General features: G+C 40.0%; 1 protein-coding gene across 1 annotated transcript in view; it reads right to left on the reverse strand.

The window, feature by feature from the left end:
- The window catches only part of agap3 (ArfGAP with GTPase domain, ankyrin repeat and PH domain 3), a 116,649-nt gene that overhangs the window by 64,196 nt on the left and 34,491 nt on the right, over nucleotides 1-17,962 (reverse strand). The window contains 1 exon segment of the mRNA XM_017425983.3: nucleotides 85-143. Within this exon segment, the coding sequence (XP_017281472.1) occupies nucleotides 85-143 (59 nt within the window).

Genomic DNA, 17,962 nt, shown 5'->3' on the forward strand with positions numbered 1-17,962 from the left:
CCCCCTCCCTTCTCCCGCCTCTGCACAATGACTGCTGGAGATGGACACCAGCTCCCCACGACCCGGAAATAAAGCATTACTCACCACTTTCAGCTCTGGAACTGATCGACTCAATGTCCATTCCTGGCTGTTGACAAAAGAGTCTGAAAACAAAAGGACAGAAAAATGAATAAATGATTCACACGACAATCATAGTTTTCAAACTGAAGATGAAATGTGTGTGTGTTTTATGACAGATGCTGCAGCTGTCATTTACTGTAATTAAGACAGGACCCATCTACAGTCAGGTTAGTACATTTGGTAGAATTCAGTCAATGGATTTTTATTTTTACAAACACTTACTGTTATGTGACTTCGTACTGATCTAGCTTTTTTTCCCTTTGCAGATAAATAACCAGTGTGAACATAATAACGTTTAGCATTTGAGTGTTTACATATTGTTCTGTTATAGACTGGACTGATCTCATTTAGATGAGACAGTGGACCAGAACAATGTTGCATAAAACCCAAGTGGACAAAAACTTTATTTCTGAGGCCTGATGACTATTTATTGATATCAGTTTTTCAGAAGGAACACAAGCATGATGCTATGAACTCAGGTTGTTCCAGCAACCTAAATTGTTAAAATAAAAAGAGACACGAGACAACATTTCCACACACAGAACCCAAAACAGAGAAATTATTTGACACAATGGTTAGATTTTTACCATTACTCCAAGGTCTTAGCAAAACTGAAAAAATGTAGCGACATTCATACAATAAAAATGCATCTATATGTGTAAAATATCAGCCAATTTGACTGAACAAACTGGGGCCAGACGTGTCCTCAAATTTAATTAAAACAATTAATAAGGAGACCAATCTTATAATTAACTTAAAGGAAAGAGCTGCAGCCCTAAAATTTGGTTAATACTCTACATTTCAACATGAGTGTTCCTTTTGTCTTGCGTATGTATATTTACAACTTACTAAACAGAAAACTGTTGTGAAAGTATTGTGAAACTCTTAGTTAGTGAGCACATTTCAGGCTATTCCAGTTTAAGGTCTCCCTAAAAGGGATTTAACTAATCTATTTTGAAAGCCAGCTAATATCGGGCCTGATCAAACTCGCTTGGATTTCCAGTCACATTCAGAAATTTTGACAAGATAATATTGCCTTGAAATAAGACAGTTTGTACTCCGAAGAACAATGGGAACCAAAAACATAAATGGCAACTCCACGAGCTGTGCCTATTTCCCACAGAGATGAATTAAACACCTCTGTGTCATAACAACAATTAGAACAAAGTCGGCCCCCACAACCCCCCCACCCACCCCCAGCCTTCCTGTTTTGGATCACGATGATCTCACCATCTTAAACCCTCCAAGATATCACAATCTCCACATCTCCAGGCAACAGTCTGCAGTACCAGGTGAGTACCTCCCTCCCTTTCCATATGTTGAAACCATAACAATTAAATACTCATCTACCATTATTACAGTAAGCCTGTTTGTTGCTGAAGCAGTAGTTTCCTTTTGTGCTCCAGGCAACAGTAAACTGACAATATAAACTGTTTTTTTATACCACTGTTTGAAAAAAACCCACCTCTATTGTCTCTCTAAAACATGTGACAAATGCATAAATGACTCATCTCCAAACATACCTGAGCCAGCAACTCTTTTACCTCCTACAATTATCCCCAGCTAAAATGTTTACTTATTTCTGACCTCCATTTAGCCTCACGCTGCTTTGGGTGTCTCATTTGTTGTGGGATGGATGGGGGGGTGCATCCCAAACAGAGGGGCTTTTCACTAAGTATTGTGTAGAGCAGACCAGTCTTTTATCAACACGCCTCCAGTAAAGCCCTCTCTGTGCGGCTTTGACATGTTAGAACACGAAGATCTGACGAGCAGGAGACGAGATGCAGGTCAGAGCTCCCGGAGACAATAACACATACGGCTGTTGCCTCACTTTCTTACATTTCCTGTTTTACAGCAAAACATCAACACTTCTGACTTAAGAGGCATTAAAAACAGAGAAAAAGAAGCAATCAGTTCACTTTTTGCACACTTCTTAGGGGTTTCCTTAATAATATTCCTCTCCAACAAAACCATAAAATTGAGAATAGTTTCCTCTTTCAAAGAGAGATGCAGTACAATCAGGGCTAAATGAAAGAGCCCTAATTGGATCCATGTGCTCTTTGTTACACGACTCCAAGTATGATCATCCCCACGTTACTGTGTCCCGGAATGGAAACGGAGAGCCCCATCATTTCTCGTGCCAACAGAAGACAGTCAGTGTCTTTGTCTTTGTGAGGGGGGGGGACATGCTGCCAGCTTGTTTGTCGGGTTTTCTAAATCACGGCTCATGTCTGCTCAGATAAAATGACTATTCAGTCTGAGCGAAGAGGAGCGGAGTTGCCCCCAAACCTTATTCCGTTTCACAAGGGTAGAAAAATTTAGCAGCAAATTTGTGCGAATGGGTTTTACGAGTGTGCATATGCACGTGCGTGCGTGCATTTCTTTATACGGCGAGTCTGAAGTGGTTTTTGGAAATGATAGAGGGCCAGCCTTGAGGTCTACACTTACACTCTGACTTTCCAACCATGCTTTTCCACTGTCAGAAATTACAGAGCCAGATTTCAGCTAGCAAACTACTTCAAATGTTTGCCAACCTCGTGACCAACCTACATTCCCCGTCTGGCTCCTTTCATCAACAGTGTCTTGACAAAACGGTCCTGTAGTGTCTTCTTTTTCTGCGCAGCTCTTTAAGAAGCATTTACACAACTAGAAAACGTTCTAATCTTTTCTGCAGCTTTCTCAAAAGCCAATTTGCAGTTTTCATCAAAGAGGATAAGTGACAAACACAATTTGTGCAAAATAAGGTACAAATCTTTATGTCATGTCAGTTTTTCAAATGTTCTGCCCTACTTAAAGCTCTTTAAACCCTTTGTTTTCTGCACAGGCATCAGTCACTTCCCTGAAAATAAATTGAACAAGGTGGTTCAAACAGCATACACATTCAACCTAAAAAAAAACTCAGTTTTTGAAAAGTCTTGCAATAAAAGCCCAGTCTTACTGCGTTAGATGTTGTCTTTGTTGCTACAAGGGGAAAAAAAAAAGAAAACCTGCTGACATCAACAAGCTAAGAACCAAAATGAATACAAAGCTCAGAGGATCAAAAAGTTTCCAGAACTCAAACTTTTCAACAGTTTTCAAACTTGTTGGTGAAACCATCTTCAGAACAAAAGGATCCAGCTTTCCTACCGAACCACAATCACAGAACAAAATGTTCTCAAGCTGAGATTTTCAGATGCTACAAGATGAGCTTTAGTCACTTATTAACAAATTTCCCTTCATTCCTGTCCAGACTGTAAATGCAGTTTTTTTTTCACAGTTTCACTGTTTTTTTTAATGTGTCATAAAGCAGATGGACACACAATCACCAATTTTAAAAGTGTGTGAACAGTGCCTGATGTGACATAAAGGCTAACTATCTCTGGTTTATATAGAAACATAAACAAATACATTTGTAAAACGTTTTGTGTGGTGTAGGAGCAGGCAAAGTTGATAAAGGAATCACTGTTGGCAGGATTTTACACAGACGGATATCAAATGAGACACAGTGAAAAAGAACCAAAGGGAAATCCATTTTTATGAATAACTTTTGTGTCAGATTCAAGATAAGTGAACATGGATCACACACACTCTCACTGGGAATTTTCACACATTTTCAAAAGGTAGCAGCAATGTGCATCTGCAGATATCACTGCTAAACCAACACCTAGATCCATCTTCATGTATTCCTACTTTCAGTAGATACGTTCACTGCCAATCGTGTCTATGTCCCATGGAGAGCCCCCATCTCAGCACATGGTTCACTGATCACTCCTGGATTCACTCACAGGCACCACAGAGCAGCTTTGTTCATCCACAGGTGGGGGTGGGGACACCTCAAAATCCCTTCCCCGCCCCCCCAAACTTCATCGTGAGCACAATTTCAGTGTGTACACGTGTGTATGTCATCAGTTTTAAGAGAACTGGGCTTCGGCTTGCTGGATTTAATTTAAGAACAAGCACTTAGGCAGGTAGCAACAGGCGCCGAGTCCCGCCCAGGGCACTGAACACCTAACCTTACTCGGGCTGATCGGCACACCTACATTCCAAATGTGTGACTGACTCCGCAGTCGAATAAATGGACAAATACTGCAATAAGTATCCTTGGAAACGCGGCGTATGAGAATACAAATAGAGAGAAGTTCAAAAAGGTTGAACTCGGGGCAATATGTGTGCTTCATGCTAAAATGAAGATAAAAATAATATATAGCCATTTGCTGCTTAAATCTTTTACTTTATAAAGACGTATACAGGATATTTGAAACCTGACATCTAGAGAGATCATTATTAAGTTGTCAAAGTAGACTAATTTGGTTTCTGCGATAAGGTGTGAAAGCTGGAGATAGATGGACTAAAAGCAGCAAATCTCAGCAGCCATTAATTCAGATAGTTACAAATATTTGCCTCTCTCTGCCTCCTTTTCCAGCCAACTGGACAAACACAATACACTGTCAGAGTTAACCTTTAAACACAGTGCTTAAGTCGTTTTCTCTTCTCCCCATCATTATAGCATGTAAGCCCCTCCTGATATAGCTCTGCAAGACTGCCAAACGCATCCTCATTAATGCTACTAAATGCTTTCAAGTGACTTCTTTAAGCTGCATTTCCAAATAAGTGTTATCAACACAGATAGTGTGTTACACCACACAGCTACCCCACTGTAAAACAAGTCGGTTTAATGTGCTCTTATCAGTTTGCACTGATTTCATTTTACTGCACTTACCTAGTCATTTACTGAACATCAACAAAAAAAGCTTATGTAAGGCAAAGTGATTGCTGTGTAACAAACAGCAGGTCTAACTATGAAAAACACAAGACTCAAAGTACCCGAAATAGAATTCCAAAGGACTCTCTGGCAGACGTTTTTGAACGCAATCCAAACTCACAGTTCCCCACATGTTTCTCATTTGCCAGTCTTCCTTAAAAAAAAAAAAAGAAAAAAAACAACCCTTCCGCAATTCTTTTTTGCAAGCTGTAACTTTTTGCGGAGTGAATGACGGGCTATGAATGGAGAACAGAGCTGAAAAAGAAATTCAGCAATATTGTAAGTCCTACCTTGACCTTTTTGGGAGTCATTTCTTGCCACAGTCTCTATGGTGATTGGCTGGGTCTTTATATCTCCAGGCTCTTTGTTTTGGGGCAGCTTGGGTTCACATTTGTGTGGCTGCTCTTTTTTCCTGAAACGGCTAGCTATGTATTGCCATATGCTTTGTTCTTCCTGAACTGGTTTGGAAGAAAGTTTTGTTGGATATAGGGGTACTTCCAAAACACTCTCCTTTCCTCTGCTGTGGTACTGAATGTACTGCATCCCCCCATCATTTATATGTTCAGTGGAAGCTGGGAGTGCTATTCCTGTGAGATACGAGAAAGGCCGTGGAGGCATTGTTGTCTCCTCAGCAGTATTTTTAATTTGACAGTCCTCCTGCAACTCCCCCTCAGACCCTACATTAATTTTGTCATGGGTCCTAGTTCTTTTGATTCGTAGACTGAAGCTCCGCCTTAAAGAGTTGAACGTATTTTTCGAAGTATCAGTTTTGATGGGTGTATGGGATGATTTAGCATCTTTGTCTGCTTCCTTGTCCTTGCTTCGATCCTGGGGAGTTTTGCCAAAAAACTTCCAACGGAAACTCCCTTTGAGAAATCCTCCATCGCTGCCAGAGTGACCAGAAACCTTCTTTCTCTCAGTCTCCTCATCAGAGCCTATCTTCCTTAGTTCCAGTACTGTCATACTGACAGGTCTGGTCTTCCAGCTCCTCTGGCGACCTCGGAGGGTCACATCAGGTGCTGTTGACTGTTGAGCTACAGAACTGAGGCCATCAACTGCCCTCAACTCATCCTTCCTGCTCCTGTGCTGCTGATTATTCTCCAAACCGTCCGCTTTTTGGCAGAGTTGCTGGGCCAGGGCTTCTGACGGAACCGAGCCTGCCAGCATGCAAACACTGCTCGGCCTCTGCAGCCGTCGTTTCTGTTCTGGCTGAGAATCTCTTTGCTGCTCGACTGGGCCGCCATACATACTTATCGTTCTTCTGCCAAGCGCAACTTCATTCCAATGGGGCCTTCGTAACACGGCCCGTGGCAGAGAGCTGTACTCTTTAATGGTCGCATGAGCTCCGAGGACAGGCCCCTCACCACAGACGGTGGCAGAGCATGACGATGAATTCTGTTGCTTCACGGCGTCAGTCTGAGATGTTAGCTCTGCGGTGTCTCTGCGGCGTTGTGACGAGTTCTTGGAGCGCTGTTTCAAAAACCTGTCTGTCCTCATTCTTCCCTCCACCTCCTCCTCACTCTCCTCCAGAGCTACCTCCTCTTTCCTTTGCCTCCTTGCTCTGGCCGTGTGGCTTAAGGAAGGCCACCTGTTGAGCTCCTGTCGTGCCCTGCCCAGCCTGGGGCTGTTCTCCATTGGTACTAGATTCATTACCTCCCCTTCTGACTGGCAATTCTCCACCAGGTTGTGAGTGACATGGCCCATTTTTGTCTCTGACGCAGCGGCATCTCTTTGAGTTTCTTTTAGGATTACAGAGATGTGGTAGACAGTTATCCCCTGCTGCAGTTGCTCAGTAGTGGTACTCTTTGTAGTCCCATTCACTGTCCCACTGCTAAGGAATAGCATCACACTTGACTCAAATGGATTCACGCATAGTTCCTCATTCACAAACTAAAACAAGCGTGTAACACAGGCCACTCTCTGATTGGGAGCTGAGAGTCAGCTCATACAGTCCTTCATTTGAAGCCTAAATTCTTATGCCAGGCATAATCCTTCACCTTTGACATGAGAAAAAAAAAACTTCAAACAAATTAGTGCAAAGTCTCAGTACCACATGCATCCTCAGGCTCCTTTCCTCAGCAGACTCACTCAAGCTTTTACTTTATAGCTGCTTTCTCTCCACAATAAACTTGTCAAAAATACTTGTCCTGTGCAAAAATAAAAAATAAAAACATTCCTCCCCAAAAGAGGTTCCGTATTTAGCAATAATATCATATCTAAGACAAATTAAAAATCAACAAAACCCCTCAAATCCTTATCTTGGTTCGTTCATCCTTCTGTTCTGCCAAGTTACGGACTGTGAGCAATGCTTGCTGTTTGTGGTACAGACAAACCCCTTAATCTCTGAGCTCTTGCCATGTAGAGCATGAGGGAGTGTGTCTCTGTTTGAACTTTCAGCTGCCTTCCAACCCCTGGGACACATGGAAAACAAGGAGTGGATCCCATGGGCATTAAACACGCCCATATGTTTTCTCCAGCGCTGGTGAAACACCTCCCCCAGAGATTTACACAGACAAACGTGAACACAAGAATGAGAGAAGTATGAGCTGATCACACACTGCCACAGTCAGGCAACAATCTACAACAAGCAGCCATGATTGGACACTTTGTCTTCTTCTTATCATTGGCAAAGCACAACAAAAAGGATTTTTAATCTTTTTCACTTCAAAGAGAAAATAGAGTGTAATAGATAACCACCAAAAACATTGTTGATTCACTACATTCAACTATGTATTAATATTTTTTTAAAAGAATCTAGCCCAGATATATTGTTTAGATTGTGCAAATTTAAGGCCAATCATTTGCACAAGGCAAGATTCCACCATATAAAACCAAACATTTCTCATTCCAGTCCCTACGAGAACAAACCTGATTCTGGAACATGGACTAACCATACAACCGCACACCATTCCTCCTACTGCAGCCTACACTCAGTGGGAGAGCTTAAGCCTAATTCCATGATTGGATGACAGCTATTTATGGTGAGGAAATTGTGTTTTTTTTAAAGCACCAATGGTTACCATGCAGAAAGTGGTTCACATGACATTTTGTAAAATGTAATTTTCCACCATCTCAACCTAACATCTAATTTCACTGAGAAAGTTTGCACATTGAACTAGACAAATCTACTGGCTTTAGATGAAATGCTGGGGAACAAATTAACCAACAACCTTTTTAATTTCTTGATTTATTTTTTCACCATAGTTGTAGTGATCTCTGCTAGACATGGTAACACATTTTGGCTATTTGTGAGGACTGCCTGGCTCAAGATTTAACCTGCACAACTCTGCAAAACATACAGTTTGGTTGGGGCTGGAACACTGCCCCTTTGTGGTCAATTAGAGAACAACTCTGCTAACACAGGAAACTGGGGAAACTGTTCTCAGAGGGCATACTTTTAATTTCAATCAGGCAACCTTTAACCCTCCTAAAGAGAGGAAGAGAAGCCCTTGTAATTTCTGGTTCATTTGACCTAAAGACCATGGGAGGGTTAACACAAGTGTAGTTAAAATTTACCAAAATAATAAAATGTTATTTCACCCAATGAGCAGAACAAAATTCTATGAAGATGAATATTAAACAATATATTTAGTTTAAACATGTTTTAAACATATATAAAACCTTCAACAACAGAATAATACCATAACCCAGAAGGATAGTTACTCTAATTGACCCATTTTGAGAAGCTGTAATGAGTTAAACACATTAAAAATCAAGATAGAAGAAATTCTAGAATCAGGAAGTTTAAAGTCATGATTCAAGTACAGCAACATTTTTGACCAGAAGTTCATTTCATAAGAACTTTTTCTTTAAACAACTCTGTAAAGCCATCTAGCTGCAAGGATGACCAGTTCTGCAGCTCAGTCTTTATCCTTTCATGACAACTACATGAAAATAACTTCAGCTGAGTTGCAATGAAAACAATAAGAAACATGTTAGGAATTTTTCCAGGAAACTTTTCAGTGCGTGCTTTGCAGCATGCACACTTGCAAGAAAGTTTTTCTACTAAGAGAGTATAATCAAGAAATTAGACCTCTTGTTGGGCTGACGGCTGTCTGTGCCGGCTTTTACCTGTGTCTAGGAAGTAGGGATTTGGAATGAACTGGGTCTCATCAAGCAAGCCTTCCTTTTCGCTCCACTGGACTGAAAGGTGTCGAGTTCGCCTGCGACTCCCGAAGCAGAGTAGCATAGTCAGCCTATAATCTCAAAAAGAGTTTTCCAAAAAAGAAAAAAAAAAAACTCAAAATATACCCTCTGCTTTCATTTTTTTCCCTTGGGTACAGCAGGTTTTTTTTTCTTCTTCTTCTTCTAGTAGGTAATGCAGTGAGACTCTTCCTGCAGCTCAAATCTCAGCTCTATCCTGTTAGTCCTTTGTTGCTTTTGTTCAGCTTAAAAAAAAAAAAAAAAAAAGGTTTTCGCCATCTGCATCATGCTGCGGTCATGATGCGTCTTCCATAATAAAATGGTTACCAGCAGAAGCCGGGGCGGTTGACTGCACAGACGGAGGAAGTGACCCTCAGAGGTCATGAAACGGCTCACTGAGTCGTTTCTTTTTCTTGTAATTTGGGATGCAGGTGTTGGTTTGCAGCGAGAAGCCCCAGATAGGATTACAGTTAAGTTGTCTTTTGTCGTTGTTGTTGTGGTCCTGTCCAGAGGAAGTCTGCTCTGGCTAAATCCAGGGATTTCAAACTGCTGACTGGGTTACAGACCATTTTCACTTGCATGACGTTCTGCCCTCTTTACCCCATAGCTAAATCTTCTTCTCTCCTGTAACTCAATCTTGATGACTGTTGGGAGAAAATCTTTTAAGAAAAACTGGACTGGCATGTTTTGAGATTCCTGAAACGTCCTTTGCCTTTGTGTGCACACCTGTTGGATTACATTGTGTGTGATGGTTCTTTATCTCAGCTGTCATTTTGAAAAACAGGAACGTATGGTTGTTTAGACAACATAGCTTTCACCTGATATTTTTCTTGTTCTTTTCCCAGGTTAGAGCAAAAAAAAAAAAGAAAAAGAAAAAGAAATTGAAAGATATTCTGTGTGCTCTGCCCTCAATGTTACCTTTTCAACCAATCTTTTTGTATGAAAAAAGTAATATATATATAAAGATAAGGAAAAATATTTTGTTCTGGTTTTGCTAACAGACAGACACAATTATAGTAACTCCCACAATTAATGTCAAATCTTCATAGCCCATTTTGAACTACAAATACAAAGAACTGCATCTTGTCCACAAAACAGTCTGGTGGTAGCATCATGGTTTGGGCTTGTTTTCATGTCTGCATCTTCATTAGAACCAGAATTTTGAATTACATCAGAAAATTCTGAAGGAAAAGATGGCAACAGTCCATCTCATTTTAAATGTGAGGGAGTTTTGTAGTTTGAGGATGATCTGGAACACATAAGTTGTTTTATTAACAATTAGCTAAAGAGGACGAAATTAATATTTTGAAATGACTAAACCACAGCCCTGACCTTCATCAAGTGAAAACACTGTGGAAGGACAATATGAGTATTTAATGTGAATAAAACCACCAAATTTCCAGATAAAGCTGTTCTGTATAAAGAAACCGTCTACAGAACTGATCAATAGTTTCTTCACAATGGAGTTCTACTATTTTCTTCAGTTGGCTCATTCTTAGAAATATTTTGCATATAACTGTTTTCTACTATTAAAACTTAATGTATGCGGCAAAAACTGATGACATTCAGGAAGTTTGAAAACTACAGCATTGTAGTTACATCAGCTAATGTTGAAACAAACCAACCTCTCCTTACCGCAGTCACCTCCTGCAATAACCTCCTGTGAGTAAGCAGGCTGAATGGGAAAAAAGTTTCCCAGCGACATCAATTACCTTCAGCAATTTAGTGATTTTTAGAGGTTGTGATATTTATTAATAATTATAGCAGGAACCAGAGAACAGATTATGTCTGAACAGCCGACACAACAGAATGGTAGCCAGAATGCACGACTGTGTGTCTATAAAGATGCAGACACCATGCGCGACAAACACTAGTGTCGTCTAGCAGATTGCAGGCTACATCCAAGCCACATGAGTAGAGCTTACTAACCCCTTGTCAGATTCAGAACATGAGTCAATTTGAGGAAGACAGCCATGCACATATGTACGTTCCCTCATAAAGTGGTTGTTTTCTCTGGCAAACATGAGAACGAAACGTGACTCTGTGTCTTTTGCAAATCTCGACTGCAGCTACGTGCTTGCCTAATGTGGGTTTCTATTTGTCGCCAAGGTGTTGCTGACTTCATTTGCACGTACACAACAGCAGCGCGGCTCATACCTGATGAGGATCAGTGTTATCCGCTTCCTAAAAACATGTACAGCGCATGCCGTCGACATCATTCTGAAGAGTTTAACGAGAGCATTGCGTGACAAATCTGTACAAAGGCTTGCTACAGTGACTCACTTGGTTTAATGAGTACAAAGATGTTCATTGCTTTTTAAAAGTACTGATGTCATGCTTTAAATATAGGGTTCTGAGAATGTGTGAACATATTCAAAATGAGAGCCATCATTAAGGAAGTAGAGAAAAATCACTCACAGTTATCAGAAATATGCCTTCAGAAGAGATGTTTGACCTCATTGGACAGAGTTATGGACTGTGATAAGGGTCATCACAGACCAGACATGAGCTCAGAATTCAGAACTGTACCCTGTGTTAGTTTCTGTCTGAGGATTTTATCATCACATCTTTCCAATTGTAGTTGCTTGTTGAAAGAATATACTTGAGAACAGCTGTGTTCTTGTTTTCTGTTTTGTTGCCTTAGAATCTGGAACTCAGTTTGATTTTTAAATTGAGCATGAGGAAGAGCCAGGATGGCAAGAGAAACATACCAATTCTTATGGGATTGATCAGAAAACAAAGCATCGATATATACTGCATATATTTTACATTTCTACCGAGACACTTCCCTAAATGTTGTACAGTGAAACTATTAAAAGAAAATTAGAATGTGTGCCAAATTGGTCAGAAAAAACACACATTTCAAGAGCTCTAACTTGGTCTGCAGCGCATGATGCATTAAATGAATGTTATCACTTGTATCACTCCTGCAGGCTACATGTTGCTGCGAGCAGTCCTGTGTGTCTGAAGGCTTTTCAATTTTCTTTATTTTAGGGCCTCTTCTCTCATTCATACCTCTGCTTTTGACTTGGAAATCAGTACCAGCAAATTATCGTGAAACATGTCTCACATCTCAAAATGTGACAAACGGGGCCTCAGACGAAACCTGCCAGAGCCGTGATCCGTCTCCATTATTGAAACTGTTTACATAATGGCAACGCTGTGTCAATGTTACAGATTATATACAAGGGAAATATCTGAATTGGTTCAAAATCTGTCAATATCCATCTCATCAGAAGATAGAGGTCATAAATTACATTGATATTCTGGAGCAGGACTCCAGACGGATGATGCAGCGAATTTAAACGTCACAGTTAACTGACGCCGGTTTTAAAATGACGACGGTGAAGAATCGATGTCTCATGCTCGTTACTCACGCTCCGTTTTCTCATGTCTCTTCCTCACCTCTTCCATTTCCTTCACATGCAGGAAGGAATAAGGGTGAGAGGAGGAAAAAACAATGATGTGCAAACTGAGAAATGAGCGGGGGAGGGAAGAATATCTGCACACATCAGCAGGAGAGGCAACAAGTAATGGAATCCATTTAAAGGGCTGCAAACATTTTAATGAAGAAAATTTATTTATTTTTTTGTCAGTTTATGAACCAAAAATATCAATAACTAGAAGCACTCAGAGAGCGCAAACCAAGACCCGTAATCATTGTGATGTCCCAAATGGGATTGATCAATGATGACATCATCACAATCATGTGATGTCATCATTGATGTTATCACTGTCTATGAGGAACTCTTAGAGCGCAAACCACCTAGGCTGTTAGATCAGAAAGAAGCATCCAATTTTATTTATTTATTTATTTTAACTCAGAGTTGCTAAGACTAGCCTCTAACTCGTCAGTCTTTTTTTTATAATTAAATTTATGTTGATGTAAATTCTCAGTCATCCAGGACATGGCAAGTGGTTCAATAAAATGCAACTGGACTTCTTCTCTTGTTAGAATTCAAGTATTTCTCTAAACTGGGGCTGTTCAAAAAAGTGACCTACAGCAGGTAAGATATTTGTTGTTTCTAATGTTTCCAAGGAACCTGACTTCAAAAGATCTGAACTACTGCTTTAAGTGTTTATTGTTGATATTTCTTCACTGCATTATTACAGCGCCAATTTTGTTATTGTTTTTTTCGTTTTGTTTTTTTTACACATCGTTGTGAATCTAATGACATTTACAAATTCCCAGACTGATTATGAAACTATAACAACTTAGCCACATAAAAGCTAACCAACTAACTAATAAAAAAATAAATAAATACACAAATACATAAATTTCTCTTTACCTTTACCTAAAAAAGCGTGACTAAATTATTGCTCTTTTAAAAAAAATACGTTTTCCCGGTACAGTGTTGTATGTGGCACATTTTATCTAATGAAAGTCTGCTGCAAAAAAAAATAAATAAAAAATGACCAGCAGCTCTGTGACCTACCAAGAAAGGTCTGAAAAATTATTTTATTAAGTAGCACATAAATTCTAGCTCAAACTCACAACTGGGTGCTTTTTATCAAATTAATGCGCAACAGTGTTTATTCCCAAATGCCTACGTGAGAATTATGCACAGATAAATTGCAAACAAACAGACAAGCAATAAAAAAAAACAGTCTGTGCATCTGCGCATGCCTACAAACAGCATGTAAGGGAGCCCATTAATGAAAATTTGCCTATAATTCCCCTCCCTTCAACCAGGTGATTACAAGAATTTACCAGCCCCCTTTCACCCTTCCCCTTTTGTTCGTCGACGCTGAATTAATATTTGCAAATGACTGGGTCTGCAGAATCACACGCAGACACACGGAGAGTGGCCACAGACAGCAAAGGAAAGTTTATGATAATTATGCTTGCAGTAGTGATACTGAGCGTGGGCGTAGAGCTTTTTAAAATTCAGCTGCACTAGCGATGAGCATACGTCACCATTGCTCCACTGCAGAGAAAATGATAGGTTCGAGGACGTCTGTGGGAGGCTGTGAAAAAATTCCAGACGCTTCTGTCTCTGAAATTCAAGTTTTTCGGGGAGAGCTTGTGCATTTGTGCGTCGCGTGTGAGAGAAAGACAAGAGGCGAAGAATGGAAGCGGCTGAATGACTGAGAGGCAGTGTGTACAAGCAGAATGAGATGTCCTCATTAAAATGTTTGACATCCAAAACGCCAGCTACTAATTTCCCCCTCTTTTTCCCTTTCACACAAATTAATACCACAGATTTTTGCTCGCTGTGTGTTTACTCCGCCAGTGGAGGACTTTTTGACTTTTCCCACATGCCACCCTTAACAGCGACCCTGTCAGCCAATGTATTACCAGCCGTTTGATGTGTCACACAAAGAAATTCAAGGTGCAGAAAGCTGTGGGGGAGGGCTGCAGCCTTGGCTGGAGAGAAGGGAACAAGTGAACAGAGAAAAAAGTCCATCTGAGATTCGCAAACTGGGAAGGGGCAGGGGAAAGATGGAGGCAGCTGACTGATTTGTAGCAAATACGACAAAATGACCACATAGAGGATGTAGGAGGGAGATGAAGAGAAACAGAATTTACAGGCAGGTTTGTGTGGGCTGGTGGCTCCCAGTCCTCCTCCTCCTCTACATGCCTCGCAAACCCCCGCTTACTTCTGTTGTCGTCTTTTGCAATTTTCCTTTGATGCGAAAGTCAAGTAGATAATTTGGATGTTCGTAATATCATAATATAGGTCTTGTTACATAAAGCAAATCCTCCAAAAAGTGCACCAAAAGGCAGAAATAGTATTTAGCAGATATTACCACAGATAGCCAAGAAATCGACTCATTCAGGACAATAGTTTTGAAGTAAATCATCACAGAACAAGTAGGAGCTTCAGATATTTCTTCATATGCCATCATTCTACCTGGATCTGTCAACAACAAATAATTTGTCATGCACTATACGGCTTTCAGCTGCATTTTTGTGTCTTGTCCTCATTCTGCTGCAACAATCCTGCAGTTGTTAAATAAATGGAACTGACAATCACAGCATCACTTGACCACAACAGGATGCCATGTATTTATGACAAAGTAGAATTTGGATGGGTTTTTATAGCTTTTCTGTTCTTTCAACAATACTTTTGAGATGCTAGCCGTACTGTATTCAAATCTAGCGGTTTTGTTTTGTCCCTCCTTAAAGCTGCAAGTGTTGCACAGATGCATCCAAAACACATAAGTAGATGAAACTACAGGTTATTGTCCCATTTCATTTAGTTTTCTCCATTTAGATTCTTTCCATTATGCACCATTAAAAAAACAAAACAAGAAAAGCAAAGGATTTGGGCATAAGCTCCAGGGTAATTTCTCACGCCTTTTGTCTCTGTTCGTACGCCACCTATGCATGCTAAAACAATAATCTGGTAGCTTTGTGAGGAAGCTCCCGACATAATTTTTACAAAAAAAGGGGGAGAAAAACAAAATACTACCATTCCCACCCCTGCACTTAAATCAGTGCTGCAAATATGAACCAACTGCTGAGTGAACTAACCTGAGTATTTGTTTCCGTTTAGCTGATGCGGTTCAGGTTAGCAAAATAAAAACTCTTTTCACACGAGCGCTGCTTTGCTTACAGCAAATAATTATGCAACCGTTTTTTTTTTTGGCAGATAATGGATCGGAGGCAGTGATGCACCAATGCTTCTGTATTCAGCGTGGGATTAACTGTTGATATGTCCACTTAATAGCATATCTGTGACCAACGGGAATCTCTGATGTTTGAGCACGTAAACAATCACTGGAAGACTTGGTTCCACAAGTAACAGATCTCCAAAACTTTAAGCAAATTATTGCTCTGGTCTTCCTTGAAGAAATCCATATTGATGGCTTTCATCTCAGAGTTTTAGCCTAAGATATATATCTTAGGCTAAAACTCTGAGATGAAAGCCATCAATATGGATATATATATATAACATGTCACATGTAACATCATACAATAGATGTCACGCTCAGATTATGTGATGTGAATGACTCAACTACTACCACATCAGATTTTAGCTTAATATATGTAAAACTGACTGAGGTGCAGCCATTTTTGTGTTGGCTAATGTTGAACAGCTGTGACAAACATCTTGAACTGAATGGAATCCAAAACTCGATCATCAAATTATTACTTTCTAAAAATGTTATTTAAATTCATCAAGTGGTTCAGGAGATATTTTGGTAAAAAGACAGACACACATGTCTGTATGTAATGAATATAGACACACACACACAGCCAAAACATTATTGCTAGCCTTTCGCCTTTCCATGGTGGGTAATAAGTAATACTTTGTAGAAAAAGCACCATGGAAACAAACTTCCATCAGAGAAAAGAATAAATTACCTATTCGATGTAAATCAGTGTAAAATCAGAAATGACAGACAAATCAATATTATGCATGAGGACATCTCTTCATTCTGACAGGCTTGTTTCCAGCTCAGTCCCCTCGAAGGTAGCTAAATGATGGAGGCATCAAGGCAAAGAGAGGTCAAACCAAACATTTGTGTCCTAATTGGTAAAATGTTTCCACAGCTCTATTTGTCAAAGTCAGTATGAAACAGTTACATTACAAGGTCCCCGTGACATTTCCTGGTGCCCTTAACATGTCATTTGTCCCGGCAGGTAAATCGTAGGAGACAGAAGCGTCTCACCGCTTCATTTGCTTTGGTCCAAGACAATAAAGAGCATGAAGAGCAGGTCAACACGAACCTGAAAACATGACCGGATTAAACCAATAACAGTTACTGCTGCCACGATTTGCCTTCAGGGCAAACAAGAAAGATTTTATCATAATGTCAACTGACTTTAAGAAACAAACACATACACAACTATGATGTACACACAAACACTCGTCAGCTTAACTTTTTCTTTTGTCAAATTTTATTAAAAAAATGTCAGGAGATCAAAACTGCTGATCAGAGGATCCAATTCTCTGCAGGGCGCCAGGACGTGCTGAATACACAGTTTCTGCACCTTTCATTGCAGAGGCGTTGTCAGGTTTTGACACCTCCTTCAAGGAACAGAAAACATTTACAATCTCCGAAAGAAAAAAAAAACTGCAGGCTATTAAATCCACTCTCTGAAACAAACAAACAAAAAAAAAACAGGCCTTTTAATCCCCAAAATCTAAAAAACAATTGGACAAAGTTGTTCTGTAATACTGATAAAACAGGGGCAAACTGTTGGATCTATATTAAAAGAGATTTTGTGAAGAGACTGTTGCTATGGTCTCAGTCTTAAGGGAGATAACAGTCGGATTGGGTTTCACAATAATTGATATCAATCGGTTCGTCTCGCTCCTACAACAGAATCGGCACATAAAAGTCAACTCGGCTCCGTCAGATTTACATCCAAACTGGAGGGCTAAATTCTTCCAAACGCTGACAAGACATCTTTATGAGACAAGAGGGAGCTCACTCCTCTAAAAGTGCTGGAATCTAGTCAATTTAATGGGGCGCATACTATCAGCTATACCAAAGAGATTACTTTAATCACTTCTGCAGCTCAGCAGGGAGTGTCCACGTAGGCAGCAAGCATGCAAGTACAGTTAAAGGGATATTTTTATGTCCTTTTGTTAGAAGCATGTGTGAAGTACTCATGAGTAGTTAATAGCTGAGGTTTCACTGAGGTTTTATCCAGATTTTCGAAGATTTGAGAAAATTAGGTTGAACGGCAAAAAAAAATGTAGAAACGAAAGCTTTCACTGACGCACGGCACTTGGAGTTTTGCGACGTGCAGCTGACATGCAGTGAAGCTTAACTCTTTTTCCTTTAAGCAGAACCACAACAAACTCAAATGACTGATGAAGAACTACAGAGCCTAACTAACTGGTACTAAACCGCTTCACAGAAAGCTGACCGACTTTCTTTTCTGTAGCTTTTTCTTTTTTTAAAGCACAAAATTTATGCTGTTAATGCGTAAAGGATCAGGTCTAACAGTACCTGCTCTCAGTTTGGGGATTTCAGCATTGAGTAAAAAAGAAAAAAGAA

Source organism: Kryptolebias marmoratus, linkage group LG20 (assembly GCF_001649575.2).
Source record: "Kryptolebias marmoratus isolate JLee-2015 linkage group LG20, ASM164957v2, whole genome shotgun sequence".
NCBI lineage: Eukaryota > Metazoa > Chordata > Actinopteri > Cyprinodontiformes > Rivulidae > Kryptolebias > Kryptolebias marmoratus.